At 34.8% G+C, this 21,342-nt stretch overlaps 1 protein-coding gene across 1 annotated transcript; it reads left to right on the plus strand.

Moving 5' to 3' along the window:
• Positions 1–2,354: 2,354 nt before the first annotated feature.
• LOC139497553 (serine-rich adhesin for platelets-like) lies at positions 2,355–6,982 on the plus strand. The gene is made up of 2 exons (XM_071285782.1): positions 2,355–4,107; positions 4,140–6,982. Exons 1-2 carry the CDS (start codon positions 2,355–2,357, stop codon positions 6,980–6,982), a joined length of 4,596 nt encoding a protein of 1,531 aa, XP_071141883.1.
• Positions 6,983–21,342: the final 14,360 nt, after the last annotated feature.

The following is a 21,342-nucleotide window of genomic DNA, read 5'->3' on the forward strand; positions in this document are numbered from 1 at the left end:
TCAACCAGTGCCCGAATATGGAAATTATTTCTCTAGATATCACGACATTCAAGTTCCTAAGTTTTGGTCAACATCAAGTTTTAGCCAACATCACAATTAAAAATTGACATTTGCCCCGGATTAAAGTTTAATCATTAAATCTACTTTGCCATTTCATGTCATTTCCTTTTCCATATAATGATTGCAATACAGATTAAGATGCCTGGCGTTCGTCTAACGTAGATGGAATGCACGCTATGAAGAAAATAATTTCTCTTGAACGTATTTGAGACGCCACCCAAGTCGTATCTGAGACGATAATCCGTGCTTTCGGCATGTCTGGGACGTTTTTCATGGGGTGTTTGTCACGAACATACCCGAATACGTTTAAGTTAAAGTCAAACGATCTTGAAGCGTATTAAAACGTGCCTTAAACGTGTCTCAAACTTATCTGTAACGTTTTCAACTCGCTTAAATCGTATGTATTGCGTGCTTGTGGCATACAGGTATATGCTAGACAAAGGCTTGAGCTGGATGAAATTTTAAGCTGCATAAAAATTTCCTGAAGTTATAGCGTTCACCAAGCGTATATCTTTGCATTTCGACGTAGTTCAAACTTATGCAACGCGCGTTTAAAGATTGCTGAGCGTTCCTCTGGCGTGCAACTAATGTATACCGACTTTGTAGATTTTCTCTGTACGTCTGGTGCACGCCAGTCTATACGCCAATGTGTGACGCCGGTTTTAAAAATGTTTAAACTTATGTGATATTGATTTTGGTTATTTAGCTTTCATTTCTGCAGCTACTCTTAGAACGATATTTGGTGTCTTTAATTGTTTTATTATTTCTTTTGTGCTCAGTACCCTATGAAACAGATTATATATTGTTGATTTCACAAGGCAACCTTATCATATCTCATTATAGTACTTTGATCAAATAATAAGTAATTTAGAAATTCAACAGTATTTTATTAGACTATTTTGAAAGGGGAGGGTGAAATTTATAAATAATTTCAGATATGAAAACACATTATAAGTCTAATTCGACACTGTGCTTTCCTAGATTTTCCTTCATCAGGCATGCTTATGGATGCACTTTGTAAATTCACCTGTTTCTCAAACCACGCCTCTTTAGGAGAGATTTAAATGTTAAAACAACAAATTCCATAAATAAATAAAGACAAGTAAAATCAAATTGAGAATTTTGTAACTCAACGGTGACCTATATTTTTCATTATTTTTTTTCAAATGAACTGTACTTAAACTAAACTATTGTAAAACTTAAGCGATTTCTGTAATTTAGTTCTTTTTTTATTTCGATATTTTACCCTTTTTTCCTATTAGTTCAACAGAAAAAAGTACCTTCTACAAAAATCATGCTTCTAGGATAAAGTTTATTTATAGAAAAAAATAGCGAAATCCTATATTTAAAAAAAAAATTAGACCCGCGAGTCCCCTTAACCCACATTATTGGAATTTTGAACGGATGGTGGACATAGTGCAATGATTAAATGAAGTTGTAACTAAAAGCTTCCATATCAGTTAAACGTATTCTTCAATTTTTAAGGTATAAGGTATTAATTCGTTTATGTGTTTGAGTTTTAGTTTTGCTAATTGACTACGGACTTTACGTTTGAAAATTTCCTCGGAGTTCGATATTTTTGTTAATTTATGTTTTTATATATTTACATCTGAAACGCATATTTTATGTGTTTGATATAAGTTTCATGTAGTCAACAAAATAAATTTCATCAAAAAGGTAGCATAAAGGGAGAATCAAAACTCATTCTATAGCAACATTCGAACTAAATTAAGTATATTCAACCCTTTGTACATGGCAAATAGCGAGGATGATTACAAAAATAGTGTAGCTCCTTTGTTATATATTTAACGCAATTGTAGCGACATGTTGATGTAAATCACAATAAATTGCAAGGGCATCTCAAGTGTTAACCTAATAAGAAATAAGAGAATAAGTGTAAGATTGTATGTCAAACACTTCACCGATAATAATTCGGTGTTTCCCTTCTGTAAGTTGTTTTTTTACTAACGAGTTTTATTACATTAAATACCTCACCTTCATAAATTTAGATATCAGTCCACTCGCTGCATTATTCAACCGGAAACCAGCCAGAAAAAGAAACCATGACCCCGTGACAACCTCTCCCACCTGACACCTGTGTGTCCTAAACCTTCATCATTTTTTCCGGTTCTACAACGCATGCTGCACGTTTTTTTGTAGAGGAGGAAAAAGTTTATTTTTTTCACAAACAGTTTAACAAGTTGATAATTTATATATTTAGTAATTTATATTGATATTTTTGTTTATAATTATAGTATATTTGGATAATTTTATATTAATTTTATCTGAATATTATGGATAAATTTCCAGCTTCAGGTACCCAAGAGGTAAGTGACAGTCAAATTCACACATCCAATGGTAATTTGTTGTCCCCTTGGCGTTCGGCCACCCATTCAGATGAATTTTGGGATAGAAGTTTGGAGTTTATTCCAGGTGTTTCTGGTGTCGGTCTGGAACAGGACTCGGAACCTGTTCCTGTCAGGACTTTGCCTTTCACTCCTGGTGCTAGTCAGTTGAGGTTATCTAGGCCTAGCAGGGTATCACATACCGTAACTAGGCCTGCAGAGATACCAACGTCTCCTGTGGCTTGCACGACAAGCAGGCAGGAGACACTACCAGCTGGCATCAGGAGTGACCCCTTTTCTCGGACTAGGTGGCCCATGAATTTTGCATACCCTCCCATGCCTATGGGAATGCCCAACTTGCCGCCTTATCCCCAGCCTTTTGATCCTTATTCAGCTCAATCAGTTTGGTCTGGTCAGGGGTTTGGTGGTAGATCCTCTTCAGAGTCATCCTCCTTTAAGGATGAGATGAGGAGTCTTACCACCTCCATTCACAAGATACAAGCTACTGTTAATGCTAAGTTTTTGGAATTTGGTAACAGGCTTGATCTTATGGAGTCTAGGGGTCTGTCTCAGGATCCTGCACAGGATCCTCCCAGACCTCCTAGACAGTTGTTGGAAGACGACTCAGTTTCTTTGGCCCCTAGAAGTCAGGAAGGTAACTTTTTGGAGGACCAAGATGGTATTTCTGATGTTGATAGTGTAGTAAGCACAGAGGGAGATGCTTTCGCTCCTAAGGATCCTGCTTCAGGCAACCCAGAATGCCTTAGGAGTCTGGTCTATTCTATTCGTAGGAATATGTCGGATATGCCCATGTCGTCTCCACCTAGGGTTTCTTCTACTCCTTCAGATTTCATGGCTTGCTCAGGTATAGTCAAGCCAGAGTCTAAGGGGTATTATTCTTTTCCAGAGTCTGGGCACTTTACAACTGTTTTGTCTTTTGTAAACTCTTCTCTGGCTGAGAATCTTGCTAACACTAGCAAAACTGGTGGTAGTAAGTTCTCTGGTTTCGGACCTGCCTCTTACCCAGGGAGATGTAGATCTAAGGACTTTGAGATCCATGGATCTTCCTTGGGTATGTCGGCTCCTGCTTGTGACCGGGCTTTTTCTAGTTTGCTTGGTTCGAAACCTTTGGATGGCCTCAGACTTTCTCAAGCTTCTTATGTCAAGTCAGAGAATAATCTGAGGTGTTTGACTTTTGTTCTTCAGACAGCTGAGCACTTTTTGTCAGCAGCTGGGTCTCTGTTAAAGGACAAAGGGGAGGAATTTTCAGATTTGAGTTCTATGCTGCTTCAGGTAGACAAGAGTCTTGGAATGTCTCAATTCCTTCTTCTTGGTACTGTGGCCAACTTTACTCTTGCTAAGAGACAGGAGATTCTTGAAAAATCAACTGTCTCTGAAGCTCTTCAGCAGAGACTTGTCAGTTCTCCTTTGTCTAAGGACAAGTTGTTCTCTGTTTCCTTAGAGCAGTTACAGGAGGAGGTGAATAAGGCCCCTCCTGTAGTCAAGGTGGATGTGAAGGTCACTGATGGGAAAAGATTTGTCAAAACTACTCAGATGAATAATCCTTCTTCTTCTTCGTCTTCTCATCAACCCAAGGCTTCTACCTCTTCTTCTTCTTCACAGTCTACGAAGAGGCCAGCTTTTTCTCGTCCCAACTATTCAAGTGGGAAGAAAGCTAAAGTGGTTAAGGGAAAGAAGCAGGGTAAGGGATTGAAACTTCAGTTTCTGGAACAGCCTCCTCTTTCTCCTGTTCCAATCAATCTGTCAGTGACAAAGGATTCTCAAAAGAATCAGTTGTTACAAAACGAAGTGAACATTCTGATTCAGAAGGGTGTATTGGAGGAGGTAAATCCTCCTTTTCATCTAGGGTTTTATTCCCGGCTGTTCTTGGTACCCAAGAAGAACGGGAAAATGAGACCGGTTCTAGATCTTTCTGTTCTCAATCAGTATCTGGTGGTCCCACATTTCAAAATGGAGACCAACAGTTCTATCAGGTCGACAATTCATTTAGGAACTTGGACAACCTCTCTAGATTTGATGGACGCCTATTTTCACATCCCTATTTCTCACAAGTTTCGTCATTTCCTGAGACTGGTGTGGGCAGACAAGGTTTACAGTTTCAAGGCTATGCCTTTTGGCCTGGCTATTGCACCCCTAGTTTTTACCAGGATTTTTCAGACGGTGGTGTCGTATCTTCATACTCGGGCAGTTCTCATTCATTCCTACCTAGACGATTCTCTCATCAAGAATCATTGCCGTTCTCTTTTGGAGGAACACACCAATTTGTCTATCCTTTTACTCCTGAGACTGGGTTTTTTGATTTCATGGGAAAAATCAGAGATAATTCCCAGTCAGAGTTTCAATTTCCTTGGAGAACATTTTCGGACAGATTTGGGTCTAGTGCTTCCTCCAGAAGAGAAGGTAGTCAAGGTATGTCAGTTAGTCAATGCTCTGACTCAGTTTTCATCTGTCCCAGCTCGTCAATTGCTTCAGCTGGTGGGTTTCTTGATTTCGATCATGGACGTCATTCCACTAGGACGTCTACACATTCGTCCAATCCAGTGGTATCTGATGGAGTTTTGGCATCCAATTTCTCAGTTGTGGGAGGCACCTGTTCCCATCCTTCCTCGGTTGTTACCTCATCTTCAATGGTGGCTTCAGGAAAAACATCTTCGGAAGGGAGTTTTGTTGGATCCTCCAGACCCCAGCCTAACTTTGTTCACAGATGCGAGTCTGATGGGTTGGGGAGCTTATCTGGAGGGCAGGACAGCATCAGGCCTTTGGTCAGGTGCTCAGTTGGAGGAACACATCAATCTTCTAGAGATGAGAGCTGTGTTTCTTTCTCTCCGTCAGTTTCAGGCTGTGATTCAGGGTCAGTCACTACTGGTTGCCACGGACAACTCCACAGTAGTGGCTTATCTTCAGAATCAAGGAGGGACCCATTCCTTTTCTCTGTATCATCTGAGCAAGGAAATTCTTCTTCTGTGTCACAGTCTCAATATTTTTCTGTCAGTGAGACATGTTCCAGGCAGTCAAAATCTTCTGGCGGATGCTCTCTCCCGTTCCCGTGTTCCAGTGAACACAGAATGGGAAATTCATCCATCAGTGTTTCAGGAGATCATTCTTCGTTGGGATCGTCCTCATATAGATCTTTTTGCCACCAGTCTGAATCACAAATTGGAGACTTACGTTTCTCCCATTCCAGACGAGAAAGCTTGGGCAGTAGATGCTATGACCCTATCTTGGAAGGGAATGTTCAGTTACATGTTCCCTCCTTTTCGTCTTCTTCCAAAGATCTTGCACAAGATTCAGAGGGATCTTTGCAAGACCATTCTTATTGCTCCGGCTTGGTCAAGACAGTCTTGGTTCCCAGAACTACTACTTCTGTGTTGTGCGAAGCCCCTTTGTTTGCCTCTAAGAGAGGATCTACTGTCTCAATTCAAAGGAAGAAAACTGCATCAAGGTCTGGAGAATCTCCATCTGCACGCTTGGTTGTTGTCAGGGATTCCCTCAGAAAGGGAGGCTTTTCTGAGGGAGCAACCAAGCGTATCTCAGGATCAGTCAGACAATCTACAGGAGCAGTTTATGACTCCAAATGGTCTATCTTCTGTACTTGGTGTCTGTCGAAGCAGATTAATCCACTCTCTGTCACTGTACAACAGTTAGCGGATTTCTTCCTTTACCTTTTTGAGGAGAAAGGTTATTCTTCTTCTACTATAAAGGGATATAGATCTGCCATAGCCAGAACAATATCACTTTCAGGAGGCTCTGATTTTGGGGATAATGAGTTTTTGTCATTATTGATAAAAAACTTTTGCCTTAATAGACCTCGTCAAAGGCGTTTGGTTCCTTCTTGGGACTTAGGTTTAGTTTTGAAGGTTCTTCAGTTTTCACCTTTTGAACCTTTACATTCAGCCTCCTTCAAATTTTTATCTTATAAATGTTGTTTTCTGATAGCTTTGGCTACTGGTCGCAGAAGGAGTGAGATTCATGCTCTGTCAATTTCTGAGTCTTGTCTCCGCTTTGCATCTGATAAGTCTTCAGTTACTCTTCTCACTGATCCATCTTTTTTAGCAAAGAACCAGTTACCTGATAAAGGTTCTGGTATTATTACTATTCCTGCTTTACCTCCCACATCGGATAATCAGGTTTTGTGTCCAGTGAGAGCCTTGCTTGTTTACCTAGCTTCTTCAGCGAAATTAAGATCTGCTGGTTCTTCTAGGTTGTTTATTCCTATTAAAAAAGGAATTTCTGACATTTCTGCCAAAACCATTTCTACTTGGATTTGCAATACTGTCATTTTGGCCTATAAATCTGCTTCTTCTGAAGTTTTAGTTAAACATCAAGTTAAAGCACATGAAGTAAGAGCCTTAGCCTCTTCTTGGAACATTTTTAATTCCTCCTCTATGTCGGAAATCATGTCAGCTGGTTTTTGGAGGTCTGATAGTGCCTTTTATAACCATTATTTACGGTCCATGCCTCTTCATTGTGACAACCTCTATTCTTTAGGGCCTTTGGTTGCTGCTCAACAGGTTGTTTTTCCTCCTCCTAGTGATGGGGATTCAGCCCTTCGTTAAATTCTGTTATCTAAATTTATGAAGGTGAGGTATTTAATGTAATAAAAATTAAATTTTTAGAATTAAAATTTAGTTTTGTAAATTAAATACTCACCTTCATAAATCAGAGGTCCCTCCCTCCTCCCCTTCATCCCCCTTTTAGTGCCTAGCATTTTAAGGAATAAATGATGAAGGTTTAGGACACACAGGTGTCAGGTGGGAGAGGTTGTCACGGGGTCATGGTTTCTTTTTCTGGCTGGTTTCCGGTTGAATAATGCAGCGAGTGGACTGATATCTAAATTTATGAAGGTGAGTATTTAATTTACAAAACTAAATTTTAATTCTAAAAATTTAATTTTTCTTCCTCGTATTGTATTCACAGTTACGAAATACAAATTTCCGAAAAACCGAAGTGTCATGGTCCTTTCGCGCACAGAAATAGATATACAACTCTAGTGCATTTATATTTTTATATTCGTTAAATAATATCATGTACATGACTTGTATGTGTCGTTTTATTAATTTTATTTTTATACATTTTCATTCATTTCCCTGTATAAAGTGATTGGTTTTTAAAAAGCATTACTGAATTTGATTGTTGTTAAAAGATCAATGAATACTTTGTTATGATTAAATAACAGACACTTGAACATTGTCATAAAACACTAATTAGTTTGTCCTACAATCAATCCTTTCACCAATTTGACACTTAATAATTTTTCTATTATATGTTTTTTTTTATAATTTTTTAATTATAGTTCTCCGAAAACTTGAAAATCGCCTTTTCTTTTATAAATGAACCCCATAACTCAGAAACTTACAATGAATCTAAAATTTATAAAAAAAACAAAAAGGAGCTCATATCAATATATATATAAACAAGAAACCAAAGTTTCCTGCATATTTAGTTCAACCGTTTTTGAGTTTTGTCGGTCAACTGGAAAAAATATTCCTTTTTCTAATGAATAAAACCCCAGCACTCGGAAACGTAAAATGTAACATTAAAAAAAATAAAGGAGCTCACGTCAATAGATGTAACAATTCACAAAAGTTTCATGCACATTGGTTGAATGATTTTCAGCTGATGTCCGATACGTTGTCGACGGACGGACGGACAACAGAATACCATAATACTTCCCATAAACGGGCGTATAGAAACTTGTCAATCGACAGTAGAATTAGTCCACGTGATATCGTACTCAAACTATATATTCGTTTCAAAAAATACGTCACTGTTTGTGATATCCTGTGCTGTCGTCAATGGAAGATGTTCGTTGTTATTCTACGGTTTATATGTTGTAACGAATATTATATTTTTTTTTATAAAGGCGTTTCTCCATACTAAGTGGTCTTGCATTTGTTTGTGCTGTAATTCTGTCATGTAGTGTTGACATTTTTGGTGATATTTTATCATTCTTACATTAACGGGAGGTTTGACTAGCTATAAAACTAGGTTAAACACACCATTTTTTTTTCTGAACTTCCCCAATTCAGGAATAGGGCAGTTGTTATCAAATAGGTCGTTTCTATGTATGTTGGCGTTTTTAGTTGCACCTCAGTGTTTCCGTTGTTTTCTTCTCATAGTTGATGTGGTTTTAGTTTTTAAACAGGATTATTTTAATCTCAATCGAATTTTGACTTTAAAAGAGCTATACTCTACTGTTGCATTTATTCAATGTATGTCAAACAATTGCTGACATTAGCATTTTTGACCAACCTTTTCAGGTGGAGTGAAATACAGGCGTTAGTAAATTTGCACTAAATGATATAAAGTCATTCCCCTACTTCATGACATCAGATAACGAGGATGTTTACAAAAATGTTACAGCGCCCTATTTATATTTTTAACGCAGTTGGATCAACATGTTTATGATGAATAAAAATCAATTGCGAGGGCCTCTCTAGTTATTCGTGTTGTTTGAAGAAACCGAAAGTGATACCTTTACACGCACAGAATCAGGAAGATGAACTTACTATAAAACCAGGATGAATCCACCATTTTCTACATAAGAAAATGTCTTTAGTATACCAAGTCAGGAAAGTGACAGTTGTTATCAATTAGTTTGATGTGAATTTTTTTTACAGACGTCAGTAGGTTTGTACTAAATGAAATAAAGTCATTTCAAACTCCTTGAAGCAAATAACGAGGATTTACAAAAAAATATATATAAGCTTTGGACTTCAAATATTTTGGCCACGAGCATCACTGAAGAGACATGTTTTGTCGAAATGCGCATCTGGTGCAACAAAATTGGTACCGTTGATTTTATTACTACAACTGGGTCGATGCCTCTGCTGGTGGACTATTAGTCCCCGAGGGTATCACCAGCCCAGTAGCCAGTACTTCGGTACTGGCATGAAAATACGGATTTGTTTGTGTTATTAAAATTTGCTGTTACAAAGTATCAACAATTATTATAAATTAAGGAATGTATCTCCCTCATGCAAAGCTCTGATTCTTTTCACGAATTTGGCTATACTTTTTGGACCTTTTGGATTATAGCTCTTCATCTTTTATATAAGCTTTGGACTTCAAATATTTTGGCCACGAGCATCACTGAAGAGACATGTTTTGTCGAAATGCGCATCTGGTGCAACAAAATTGGTACCGTTGATTTTATTACATGGAGAAAACATCGCATTATTATCTTTAAGTGTTTGACATACAATCTTTCTCATAATATATTAACTTTGCATTAAGCTAATACAAGAGAGACCCTTGAAGTGGACTTCAATTTATCATGTCGCTGTATTTTTTATAAGGCGCTATATTTTTTTGTAAATCCTCGTTATTTGCTTCAAGGAGTTTGAAATGACTTTATTTCATTTAGTACAAACCTACTGACGTCTGTAAAAAAAATTCACATCAAACTAATTGATAACAACTGTCACTTTCCTGACTTGGTATACTAAAGACATTTTCTTATGTAGAAAATGGTGGATTCATCCTGGTTTTATAGTAAGTTCATCTTCCTGATTCTGTGCGTGTAAAGGTATCACTTTCGGTTTCTTCAAACAACACGAATAACTAGAGAGGCCCTCGCAATTGATTTTTATTCATCATAAACATGTTGATCCAACTGCGTTAAAAATATAAATAGGGCGCTGTAACATTTTTGTAAACATCCTCGTTATCTGATGTCATGAAGTAGGGGAATGACTTTATATCATTTAGTGCAAATTTACTAACGCCTGTATTTCACTCCACCTGAAAAGGTTGGTCAAAAATGCTAATGTCAGCAATTGTTTGACATACATTGAATAAATGCAACAGTAGAGTATAGCTCTTTTAAAGTCAAAATTCGATTGAGATTAAAATAATCCTGTTTAAAAACTAAAACCACATCAACTATGAGAAGAAAACAACGGAAACACTGAGGTGCAACTAAAAACGCCAACATACATAGAAACGACCTATTTGATAACAACTGCCCTATTCCTGAATTGGGGAAGTTCAGAAAAAAAAATGGTGTGTTTAACCTAGTTTTATAGCTAGTCAAACCTCCCGTTAATGTAAGAATGATAAAATATCACCAAAAATGTCAACACTACATGACAGAATTACAGCACAAACAAATGCAAGACCACTTAGTATGGAGAAACGCCTTTATAAAAAAAAATATAATATTCGTTACAACATATAAACCGTAGAATAACAACGAACATCTTCCATTGACGACAGCACAGGATATCACAAACAGTGACGTATTTTTTGAAACGAATATTAATTTGAGTACGATATCACGTGGACTAATTCTACTGTCGATTGACAAGTTTCTATACGCCCGTTTCTGGGAAGTATTATGGTATTCTGTTGTCCGTCCGTCGACAACGTATCGGACATCAGCTGAAAATCATTCAACCAATGTGCATGAAACTTTTGTGAATTGTTACATCTATTGACGTGAGCTCCTTTTTTTTTTAATGTTACATTTTACGTTTCCGAGTTCTGGGGTTTTATTCATTAGAAAAAGGAATATTTTTTCCAGTTGACCGACAAAACTCAAAAACGGTTGAACTAAATATGCAGGAAACTTTGGTTTCTTGTTTATATATATATTGATATGAGCTCCTTTTTGTTTTTTTTATAAATTTTAGATTCATTGTAAGTTTCTGAGTTATGGGGTTCATTTATAAAAGAAAAGGCGATTTTCAAGTTTTCGGAGAACTATAATTAAAAAATTATAAAAAAAACATATAATAGAAAAATTATTAAGTGTCAAATTGGTGAAAGGATTGATTGTAGGACAAACTAATTAGTGTTTTATGACAATGTTCAAGTGTCTGTTATTTAATCATAACAAAGTATTCATTGATCTTTTAACAACAATCAAATTTAGTAATGCTTTTTAAAAACCAATCACTTTATACAGGGAAATGAATGAAAATGTATAAAAATAAAATTAATAAAACGACACATACAAGTCATGTACATGATATTATTTAACGAATATAAAAATATAAATGCACTAGAGTTGTATATCTATTTCTGTGCGCGAAAGGACCATGACACTTCGGTTTTTCGGAAATTTGTATTTCGTAACTGTGAATACAATACGAGGAAGAAAACTCGTTAGTAAAAAAACAACTTACAGAAGGGAAACACCGAATTATTATCGGTGAAGTGTTTGACATACAATCTTACACTTATTCTCTTATTTCTTATTAGGTTAACACTTGAGGTGCCCTTGCAATTTATTGTGATTTACATCAACATGTCGCTACAATTGCGTTAAATATATAACAAAGGAGCTACACTATTTTTGTAATCATCCTCGCTATTTGCCATGTACAAAGGGTTGAATATACTTAATTTAGTTCGAATGTTGCTATAGAATGAGTTTTGATTCTCCCTTTATGCTACCTTTTTGATGAAATTTATTTTGTTGACTACATGAAACTTATATCAAACACATAAAATATGCGTTTCAGATGTAAATATATAAAAACATAAATTAACAAAAATATCGAACTCCGAGGAAATTTTCAAACGTAAAGTCCGTAGTCAATTAGCAAAACTAAAACTCAAACACATAAACGAATTAATACCTTATACCTTAAAAATTGAAGAATACGTTTAACTGATATGGAAGCTTTTAGTTACAACTTCATTTAATCATTGCACTATGTCCACCATCCGTTCAAAATTCCAATAATGTGGGTTAAGGGGACTCGCGGGTCTAATTTTTTTTTTAAATATAGGATTTCGCTATTTTTTTCTATAAATAAACTTTATCCTAGAAGCATGATTTTTGTAGAAGGTACTTTTTTCTGTTGAACTAATAGGAAAAAAGGGTAAAATATCGAAATAAAAAAAGAACTAAATTACAGAAATCGCTTAAGTTTTACAATAGTTTAGTTTAAGTACAGTTCATTTGAAAAAAAATAATGAAAAATATAGGTCACCGTTGAGTTACAAAATTCTCAATTTGATTTTACTTGTCTTTATTTATTTATGGAATTTGTTGTTTTAACATTTAAATCTCTCCTAAAGAGGCGTGGTTTGAGAAACAGGTGAATTTACAAAGTGCATCCATAAGCATGCCTGATGAAGGAAAATCTAGGAAAGCACAGTGTCGAATTAGACTTATAATGTGTTTTCATATCTGAAATTATTTATAAATTTCACCCTCCCCTTTCAAAATAGTCTAATAAAATACTGTTGAATTTCTAAATTACTCATTATTTGATCAAAGTACTATAATGAGATATGATAAGGTTGCCTTGTGAAATCAACAATATATATAAGGCAAAGATGTTAACTTTTAACTGTAAAGGAACTTTCCGTATGGGAGATAATAATTAGATTAATACTACCCTTATATTGGATAGTATCTCTTAAAATGACATTGATAATAAAAATCTGTTTCATAGGGTACTGAGCACAAAAGAAATAATAAACAATTAAAGACACCAAATATCGTTCTAAGAGTAGCTGCAGAAATGAAAGCTAAATAACCAAAATCAATATCACATAAGTTTAAACATTTTTAAAACCGGCGTCACACATTGGCGTATAGACTGGCGTGCACCAGACGTACAGAGAAAATCTACAAAGTCGGTATACATTAGTTGCACGCCAGAGGAACGCTCAGCAATCTTTAAACGCGCGTTGCATAAGTTTGAACTACGTCGAAATGCAAAGATATACGCTTGGTGAACGCTATAACTTCAGGAAATTTTTATGCAGCTTAAAATTTCATCCAGCTCAAGCCTTTGTCTAGCATATACCTGTATGCTACAAGCACGCAATACATACGATTTAAGCGAGTTGAAAACGTTACAGATAAGTTTGAGACACGTTTAAGGCACGTTTTAATACGCTTCAAGATCGTTTGACTTTAACTTAAACGTATTCGGGTATGTTCGTGACAAACACCCCATAAAAAACGTCCCAGACATGCCGAAAGCACGGATTATCGTCTCAGATACGACTTGGGTGGCGTCTCAAATACGTTCAAGAGAAATTATTTTCTTCATAGCGTGCATTCCATCTACGTTAGACGAACGCCAGGCATCTTAATCTGTATTGCAATCATTATATGGAAAAGGAAATGACATGAAATGGCAAAGTAGATTTAATGATTAAACTTTAATCCGGGGCAAATGTCAATTTTTAATTGTGATGTTGGCTAAAACTTGATGTTGACCAAAACTTAGGAACTTGAATGTCGTGATATCTAGAGAAATAATTTCCATATGCGGGCACTGGTTGAATACTATATAGGTTTCTATGGGGTTCGTGTTGCTCAGTCTCAAGTTTTGTGTTTTGTGTTTTGTGTTTTGTATACCTTTTTTTTTTTTTATCTTTTGTTAGTTTTCCTTTTTTTTTTTTGCCATCAAGGCATTGTCAGGTTTTTTTTCGACTTATGAATTTGAAAGACCCTTTGATATCTTCCGTTTTTCTTTTGCTACCGAGAACTGGAAAATCTAATATCTATTTTACTTAATTTGTCACGAATATATATGTTCATGTTTTCATGAAAACTTGGTTGATTTTATTTGAAACCATGTAAGCAGAAATACATACGCTTAAAAATTCATAACAATTACTAACAAGACGTAAATTTTTAACAGATCCATGAGTTACATGTTTATATTTTGATAATCAAGAACAGTATTTTATGCATTTAGATAGTGCAAAACCACAAACTTTTTTTTAAAAAGTCGCTGATTTAAAATGAAACCACATCATTGTCTTTCACATGTTTCACAAGTCTCCAAAAAATAATATATCCATTTAAAAAAGTTACGATTGATTAAGCTGTATTGCTTTTCGGGTTTTTGTTGCGAATACGAAAGGCTGACACTATTTTTCGAATTTTCCCTTTTTGATTCAAGTTTTCCCAATTTTGCCATATCAAATTATTCATATTCTGTTTTACTTTTTTCTTTTTACAAACCAAAATGACCTTACTTAGATAGAGTAATTTCAAATAATTTCATTTTAGAAAGGTCACAATATGTAAAACATGTTAAAGAAATCTGAATTAGTTGAATATCGTCGTTTGTAAATCCTTTGGTCCGAATATTACACCAATCTGAAAGAGACATACTTATATAAGTGCTACATCTCATATTATACCGACACATTAATGTATATAATAGTATTTTTTTATTCGAAAGTCAAAGTTCAGAATACCTGATTTGCGAAAATCCTATTATACGAAATTTGCTAAGAGATGTAAAAAGAAAAAAAATGATTGTATTGCTTCTGAAAACAGAAAAAGGATCATAAGTAATGAAACAAATACAAGTAATTACCATTTTTGTACAAATATCTGATAACATCTAGCGATTTATAACAAAACAGACAATTGATCTCAGTTCCAAAAGGTACAATGTGTTCCTGTATAGTCTCAGAACAACGATTTATTTCCCTAAATCTAACTGAAAGCTTTATGTATACTTACGGTTTTTTACATATAAAACTTAAAAATCTAGAACAATCTTCATCATTCCATTGGTCATGTTGGTTGTCTAAGGTGCTACGAATTTCCAAACAATGCTCGTTATCATTCTTATTATTTGGTTCAGTTGTATACCAATCAGTTACGTTGAACTTCTGTCCACTAGTTGTCCAGACCCAAACACCTTCTTCGAACTTATCTGAGCCATCAAGCCAGAAATCTGACAAACATATATAAAATTGAGGATAGTCCAAAGAAGTAATAAATTGGGCCTTATTTAATTAGTAAGGCCATAAAACCCTGTTAAACAAGCCTAACGAACGACTGAAAATCTGATTCTCAATTACTGACTTTTTTTACTTATTTGCCAAAATGTAGTTTATAGTATGCTCTCATTTTGTATATATTATTTTTTAGTTTTATATTTAACATTGTCATAAAAGCGCGAGTTTTGCTGGCCCAAAAAACAATTTCAGCCCACAATTTCTTTCAAAAAATGTTTTGTACCAAGTCAGGACAATTGCAGTTGTTATCCTATAGTTCGTTTCTATGTGTGTGTTACTTTGTCGTTTGGTTTTTTGTTGCACTTTAGTGTTTCTGTTGTTTCGTTGTTTTCCTCTTATAGTTGATGTGTTTCCCTCGTTTTTAGTTTGTATTTATGACTTTCGAACAGCGGTATACTACTGTTGCCTTTATTGATATCTGAAAAATCCAATATTTTGTGATAAAAAGAAAACAAAACTACGCAATTCTGAAATAAAACATGAGAAGAAATCTTTCAAAATATGTTTTTAGAAAATAAACAGAAATAATTCTTTTGTATTTGTAAGAAAGAGTTGTAAAATATGATGAAACACATGTTTTGTTTTATATACCTGCGAAAGTGTTACAATTAAACTACAATTTTTTCTCGAAATAACCCATTTCATGAAATATATAGACCGATTATGTTCGGCTATTTTACAATCCAAGATGAAAGAAGACACCTGATTAACCTTAATAAAGAGGTTACATTTTGAAAACAGACACGTACTTTTTTTATACTTTGCCGTATTAGTCTTCAGAAAATCGATCTCACAAGTTGATAATGCGTCTGCAAGCCTACTATTCATTTGCATACACTCTCTCTGAAAGAAAAACAACATGATATATATGTACAATGAAAAATCTCTTTAAATAAAGAAAATAAACGACCCACTCATAAATTGACAGATTATAGTTAAAGGATTTTTCGTTTTGTGTACAATTAATATATCAGTCAATAGTACTCTATAAGATCTTATTTTATGACTTTGTATTTGACAGCTGAAGCTTTTCATAAAGATTAATTCATAACAGACAAAACAAGTCGATGAATTAATTATTCATAATAATTGCTGCAAGCTTTACTTTATTGTACTTTTAATATGGGTAGGCATTATATTCGTGATTATTTTTTCCCGAGCGATAGTGCATATCAATTTGATAATTTCATTATTTTGCAGTGTCAATATACGCATGTGCAAACAAATTTTATTGGATTAAGAGCATGGGTTTATTCAAAAAGCAAATAAAGCACGTCATATTATAATTTGTTTTTATCTTTAGGGATTTAGGGATTTACGGATATGTGGTGTTGATGGCATATCTTTAATATCATTTGTTGGATTTATTCCGTAAAAGGACCTTTGCAATATTACTTTCATATTCCTGACTTAGTGTAGGTATTATTTTATGTTGAAAAGGGTGGATTCGACCTGGTATTATAGTTAGGTAAACCTCTCACTTGTATGACATCCTATAAGACATTTGCGGAAAGTAGGTCTATACTTAGGATTATAATTAGACTTTTAGACAGTTGACTAAAAACAAAGGACCATCTTAATATCAAAACAAAAAGCAACAATAGAGATACATACATGTAATAAAATCAAATACCTTTTTTTATTATGATAATAAATCTTTTCGACGACACACTAATGCAACGTAAATAAACTCATCATAGATACCAGGACTAAATTTTGTAAATACGCCAGACTCATCAGTGACGCTCGAATCCAAAAAAGTTAAAATGGCCAAATAAAGTACGAAGTTGAAGAGTATTGAGGACCAAATTTCCAAAAAATATGGCCAAATACAGCTAAGGTAATCTATGCCTGAGGTAGAAAAGCCTTAGTGTTTCAAAATAAAATTTGTGTAAACAGTTAATTTATCAATATAACCATATCAATGATAACTCATGTCAGCACAAAAAGTGCTGACTAATAAGGCTTGTCATATTATTATCGCTGTATTGGATATCACCTAAAATACCCATAACTTTGGGTGTTTTTTTCTTAATTAACGGATGGCGTGTCCAACGTTTTTTCTAAAGTGTGTAATAAGTATATCTAAATTTCTACACTTCCTCTACATATTCTTGGGTTGTGGAACAATCTGTTGGTTTGCATGTACTTGTAGTTTTGTCCATCTGATGAGTTAAGCCTTTTTCAACTGATTTTTATAGTTCGTTCTTATGTTGTACTGTTATACCACTGTCCCAGGTTAGGGGGAGGGTTGGGATCCCGCTAACATGTTTAACCCCGCCACATTATTTGTGTATGTGCCTGTCCCAAGTCAGGAGCCTGTAATTCAGTGGTTGTCGTTTGTTTATGTGTTACATATTTGTTTTTCGTTCATTTTTTTTTACATAAATAAGGCCGTTAGTTTTCTCGTTTGAATTGTTTTACATTGTCTTATCGGGGCCTATTATAGCTGACTATGCGGTATGGGCTTTGCTCATTGTTGAAGGCCGTACGGTGACCTATAGTTGTTAATGTCTGTGTCATTTTGGTCTTTTGTGGATAGTTGTCTCATTGGCAATCATACCACATCTTCTTTTTTATATAACGTTTCAATACTGAATGTCTGTTAGGATTTATTTTGTCTCCCACAAAAAAAACCGGCAGAGAACCATACGCGTTTCTCTAGAAACAAGAGTACTTCTTTTAATGTTATAATTCCAAAATTGTGTCTTACTCTCATTTAGTGTAGAAAAATAAGTTAAAAAATCGTTAAGAGAGTTCTAGACAATCGGTGTACCTGAAAATAACGGGAAATACTATTAGCAAGTTACACAATATAATGATTTTACCCGCCGCAGCATGTTTCCGTTAATGCTCCCTTACTGAATTTTATAGTGTGGTGTTTTTAACAATTATCCCCTGCACCTTTTTTCTCTTTTAACTAGTCAAAACATTTACTAAATTTTATCATCGGTATAAGGACATCATTCGTAAATATAGCTCAACATGCAGACTTCTTATACGTTCAGGTATTTCACATCCAATTTTTTATGGAAATATTCTTTATAAAGCACAAAGGTGTCAGTATTCACCTCAAAAACTAACAAAAACCTTTGAATAGACTTATTAAGAAGGGATATAGTTACGAGACTGTTGTCAGGTCATTAAAGATTGCATATTTTGGCGTTAATATTGATTCACTTATAGGGTCTTTGCATCGGAACTAAACACATTTATTCAAAAACCAGTTGTTGGCATGACACAGGTTATGTTCTTCTCATATATGTTATGATGGTATGATACTAAACCCCTAACGGGAAGGATTGTGCCTGATGTTCATATGATGAAATCATAATCTTTCAGTCAGTTTAATTGAAGTCTGGAGCTGGCATGTCAGTTAACTGCTAGTAGTCTGTTGTTATTTATGTATTATTGTCATTTTGTTTATTTTCTTTGGTTACATCTTCTGACATCATACTCGGACTTCTCTTGAACTGAATTTTAATGTGCGTATTGTTATGCGTTTACTTTTCTACATTGGCTAGAGGTATAGGGGGAGGGTTGAGATCTCAAACATGTTTAACCCCGCCGCATTTTTGCGCCTGTCCCAAGTCAGGAGCCTCTGGCCTTTGTTAGTCTTGTATTATTTTAATTTTAGTTTCTTGTGTACAATTTGGAAATTAGTATGGCGTTCATTATCACTGGACTAGTATAGATTTGTTTAGGGGCCAGTTGAAGGACGCCTCCGGGTGCGGGAATTTCTCGCTACATTGAAGACCTGTTGGTGACCTTCTGCTGTTGTTTTTTTCTATGGTCGGGTTGTTGTCTCTTTGGCACATTCCCCATTTCCATTCTCAATTTTATTAATCAACAAATTAGTTTTGATGAAACACTTTGTGTGATTTTAACCGTACAATTTCAAGAAAACTGTACCGGTGGCGGGTCATGCGTTACTGATCATGCTTCGAGTAGTTGAGCGCTCCCCAGTTCATACAATTGTGTTATCGAAACCGTGAAAAAAACGTGTCCATAATCAAATGACTGCTATTATCTTATTAAAAAATACGTAACTCAGAATCCGAAAGTCATTATGAACCTGCATTACTGAAAAAAAAACCATGTAATGGTTCGAACCTTTGTGTCCATCCGTCCGTCCGTCCATCAGACCGGTCAGTAACTCATGACCCGAGACTATTTTTATCTGAGCGTCACTGATGAGTCTTATGTAGACGAAACGCGCGTCTGGTGTATTAAATCATAATCCTGGTACCTTTGATAACCGTTATTGCAATCTAAAAACAACGTTGATATTCATTAATAAAGCAGAAAATGGCAGAATATTTTGATTCATCTTAAGTTTACATATGTTTACGCTTTTATAATCCCTTTGTAAAACACTGTCGCTAGGTGAAACCAAATTGGCAATAAGGTATTTGTTTTTTTTGTTTTTTTTGTTTGTTTGTGTGTTTGTTCATTTTTGAAAACCTGTGATGACAATGAATTATTGATTTTCAAGAAGTGGATATCCTACAGCCCTGTCATTGACATTGACAATTAGCCGTATTTGGCTCAACTTTTTGAATTTTGGATCCTCAATGCTCTTCAACTTTGTACTTGTTTGGCTTTATAAATATTTTGATATGAGCGTCACTGATGAGTCTTATGTAGACGAAACGCGCGTCTGGCGTACTAAATTATAATCCTGGTACCTTTGTTAACTATACTTCTAACCAATACAAATTATGGCAGCCATAAATTTCAAGTACCATTATCACTTAACTAAAAAGTTAAGAAGGTAGAAGTGCATTAAACCTTCATATCTTTGTTTCCCATGAAAATGCGAGAATCATTGCTTTGAAAAATGTTGCTTGTAAATAATCAATGCACTATACAAAGTTTACTACCTTGGCATCAGTCCAATCTGTAGCAGAAGTACTGAAGTAGTAACAGTTGTTTGCATGCCTTTTCCAACCATCGTCACATGACGTTTGAACTGTAAGATATATTACATTCACAATAAGATAAACAATAAGATATACAATAAGATAAACAATAAGATAAAAAAATAAGATAATAGTAAGAAAAACAATGGGATAAAAAATAAGATAAACAATAAGATAAAAAAATAAGATAATAGTAAGAAAAACAATGGGATAAACAATAAGATAAACAATAAGATAAAAAAATTAAGATAAACTATGAGATACATAGTGGCACTCTTTAGCGAAACTTATATCTATCATTGTATTTTGCAGATATAGTAAGTAAAATCACAAAAATACTAAACTCCGAGGAAACTTCAAAACGCAAAGTCCCGAAACAAATGTCAAAATCAAATGATAAAACACATCAAACGAGTGTACAACAACTGTCATATTCCTGACTTAGTACAGGCATTTCCAAATGTAGAAAATTGTGGTATGACATATAACAAATATGATTAGTTTCTTTTTGAAATGATGAAATTGTCGGAAAGTAAAATTGAGAATGAAAACGAGAATGTGTCAAAGAGACAACAACCCGAAATTCACAAATGTGTCTTCAACACAGCGAGAAAATCCAGCACCCGTATGCGGACTTCAGCTGGTCCCTAATGTGTGCACGCGGCTTTTTGTAACAGGCGAATTTGTCAAATATAATTTTTATCTTGTTCTTCTTATAATATAAAATATGACCGTTTGTTATAAATATTTTTTCATTGTGATCAAAACTACATCTACGAAGGTCAAATCTTTGTACGAGCACATCCGTGTTTTTAATGTTTATATATGAAAACACGTATAGCCTTGATTTTTCATGATTGTGAAGAATGCTTTATAAACACATTCAAACAAGGTTACAAAAATAATATCATACAGTTCCAATTAATTCTTAAAATTTAGTAAACAGTTAATTTATAAATGTAACCATATCAATGATAATTCATGTCAGCACAAAAAGTGCTGACTACTGGGCTGGTGATACCCTCGGGGAAATAAATATCCACCAGCAGTGGCATCGACCCAGTGGTTGTAAATAAACTCATCATAGAAAACAAGACTAAATTTTGTATATACGCCAGACGCGCGTTTCGTCTACAAAAGTCTCATCAGTGACGCTCGAATCCAAAAAAGTTAAAAAGGCCAAATGAAGTAAGAAGTTGAAGAGCATTGAGGACCAAAATTCCTAAACGTTTTGCCAAATTCAGCTAATTCATAAGTGTAACCAT

Source organism: Mytilus edulis, chromosome 12 (assembly GCF_963676685.1).
Source record: "Mytilus edulis chromosome 12, xbMytEdul2.2, whole genome shotgun sequence".
Lineage (NCBI taxonomy): Eukaryota > Metazoa > Mollusca > Bivalvia > Mytilida > Mytilidae > Mytilus > Mytilus edulis.

What these genes read in the sequence shown, in the direction of transcription:
- LOC139497553 (XM_071285782.1), top strand. Translation starts at nt 2,355, where the DNA reads ATGGATAAATTTCCAGCTTCAGGTACCCAAGAGGTAAGTGACAGTCAA. An exon ending in GGTTAAGGGAAAGAAGCAGG is followed by an intron (nt 4,108 to 4,139) that starts GTAAGGGATTGA and finishes TTTCTGGAACAG; the next exon opens with CCTCCTCTTTCTCCTGTTCC.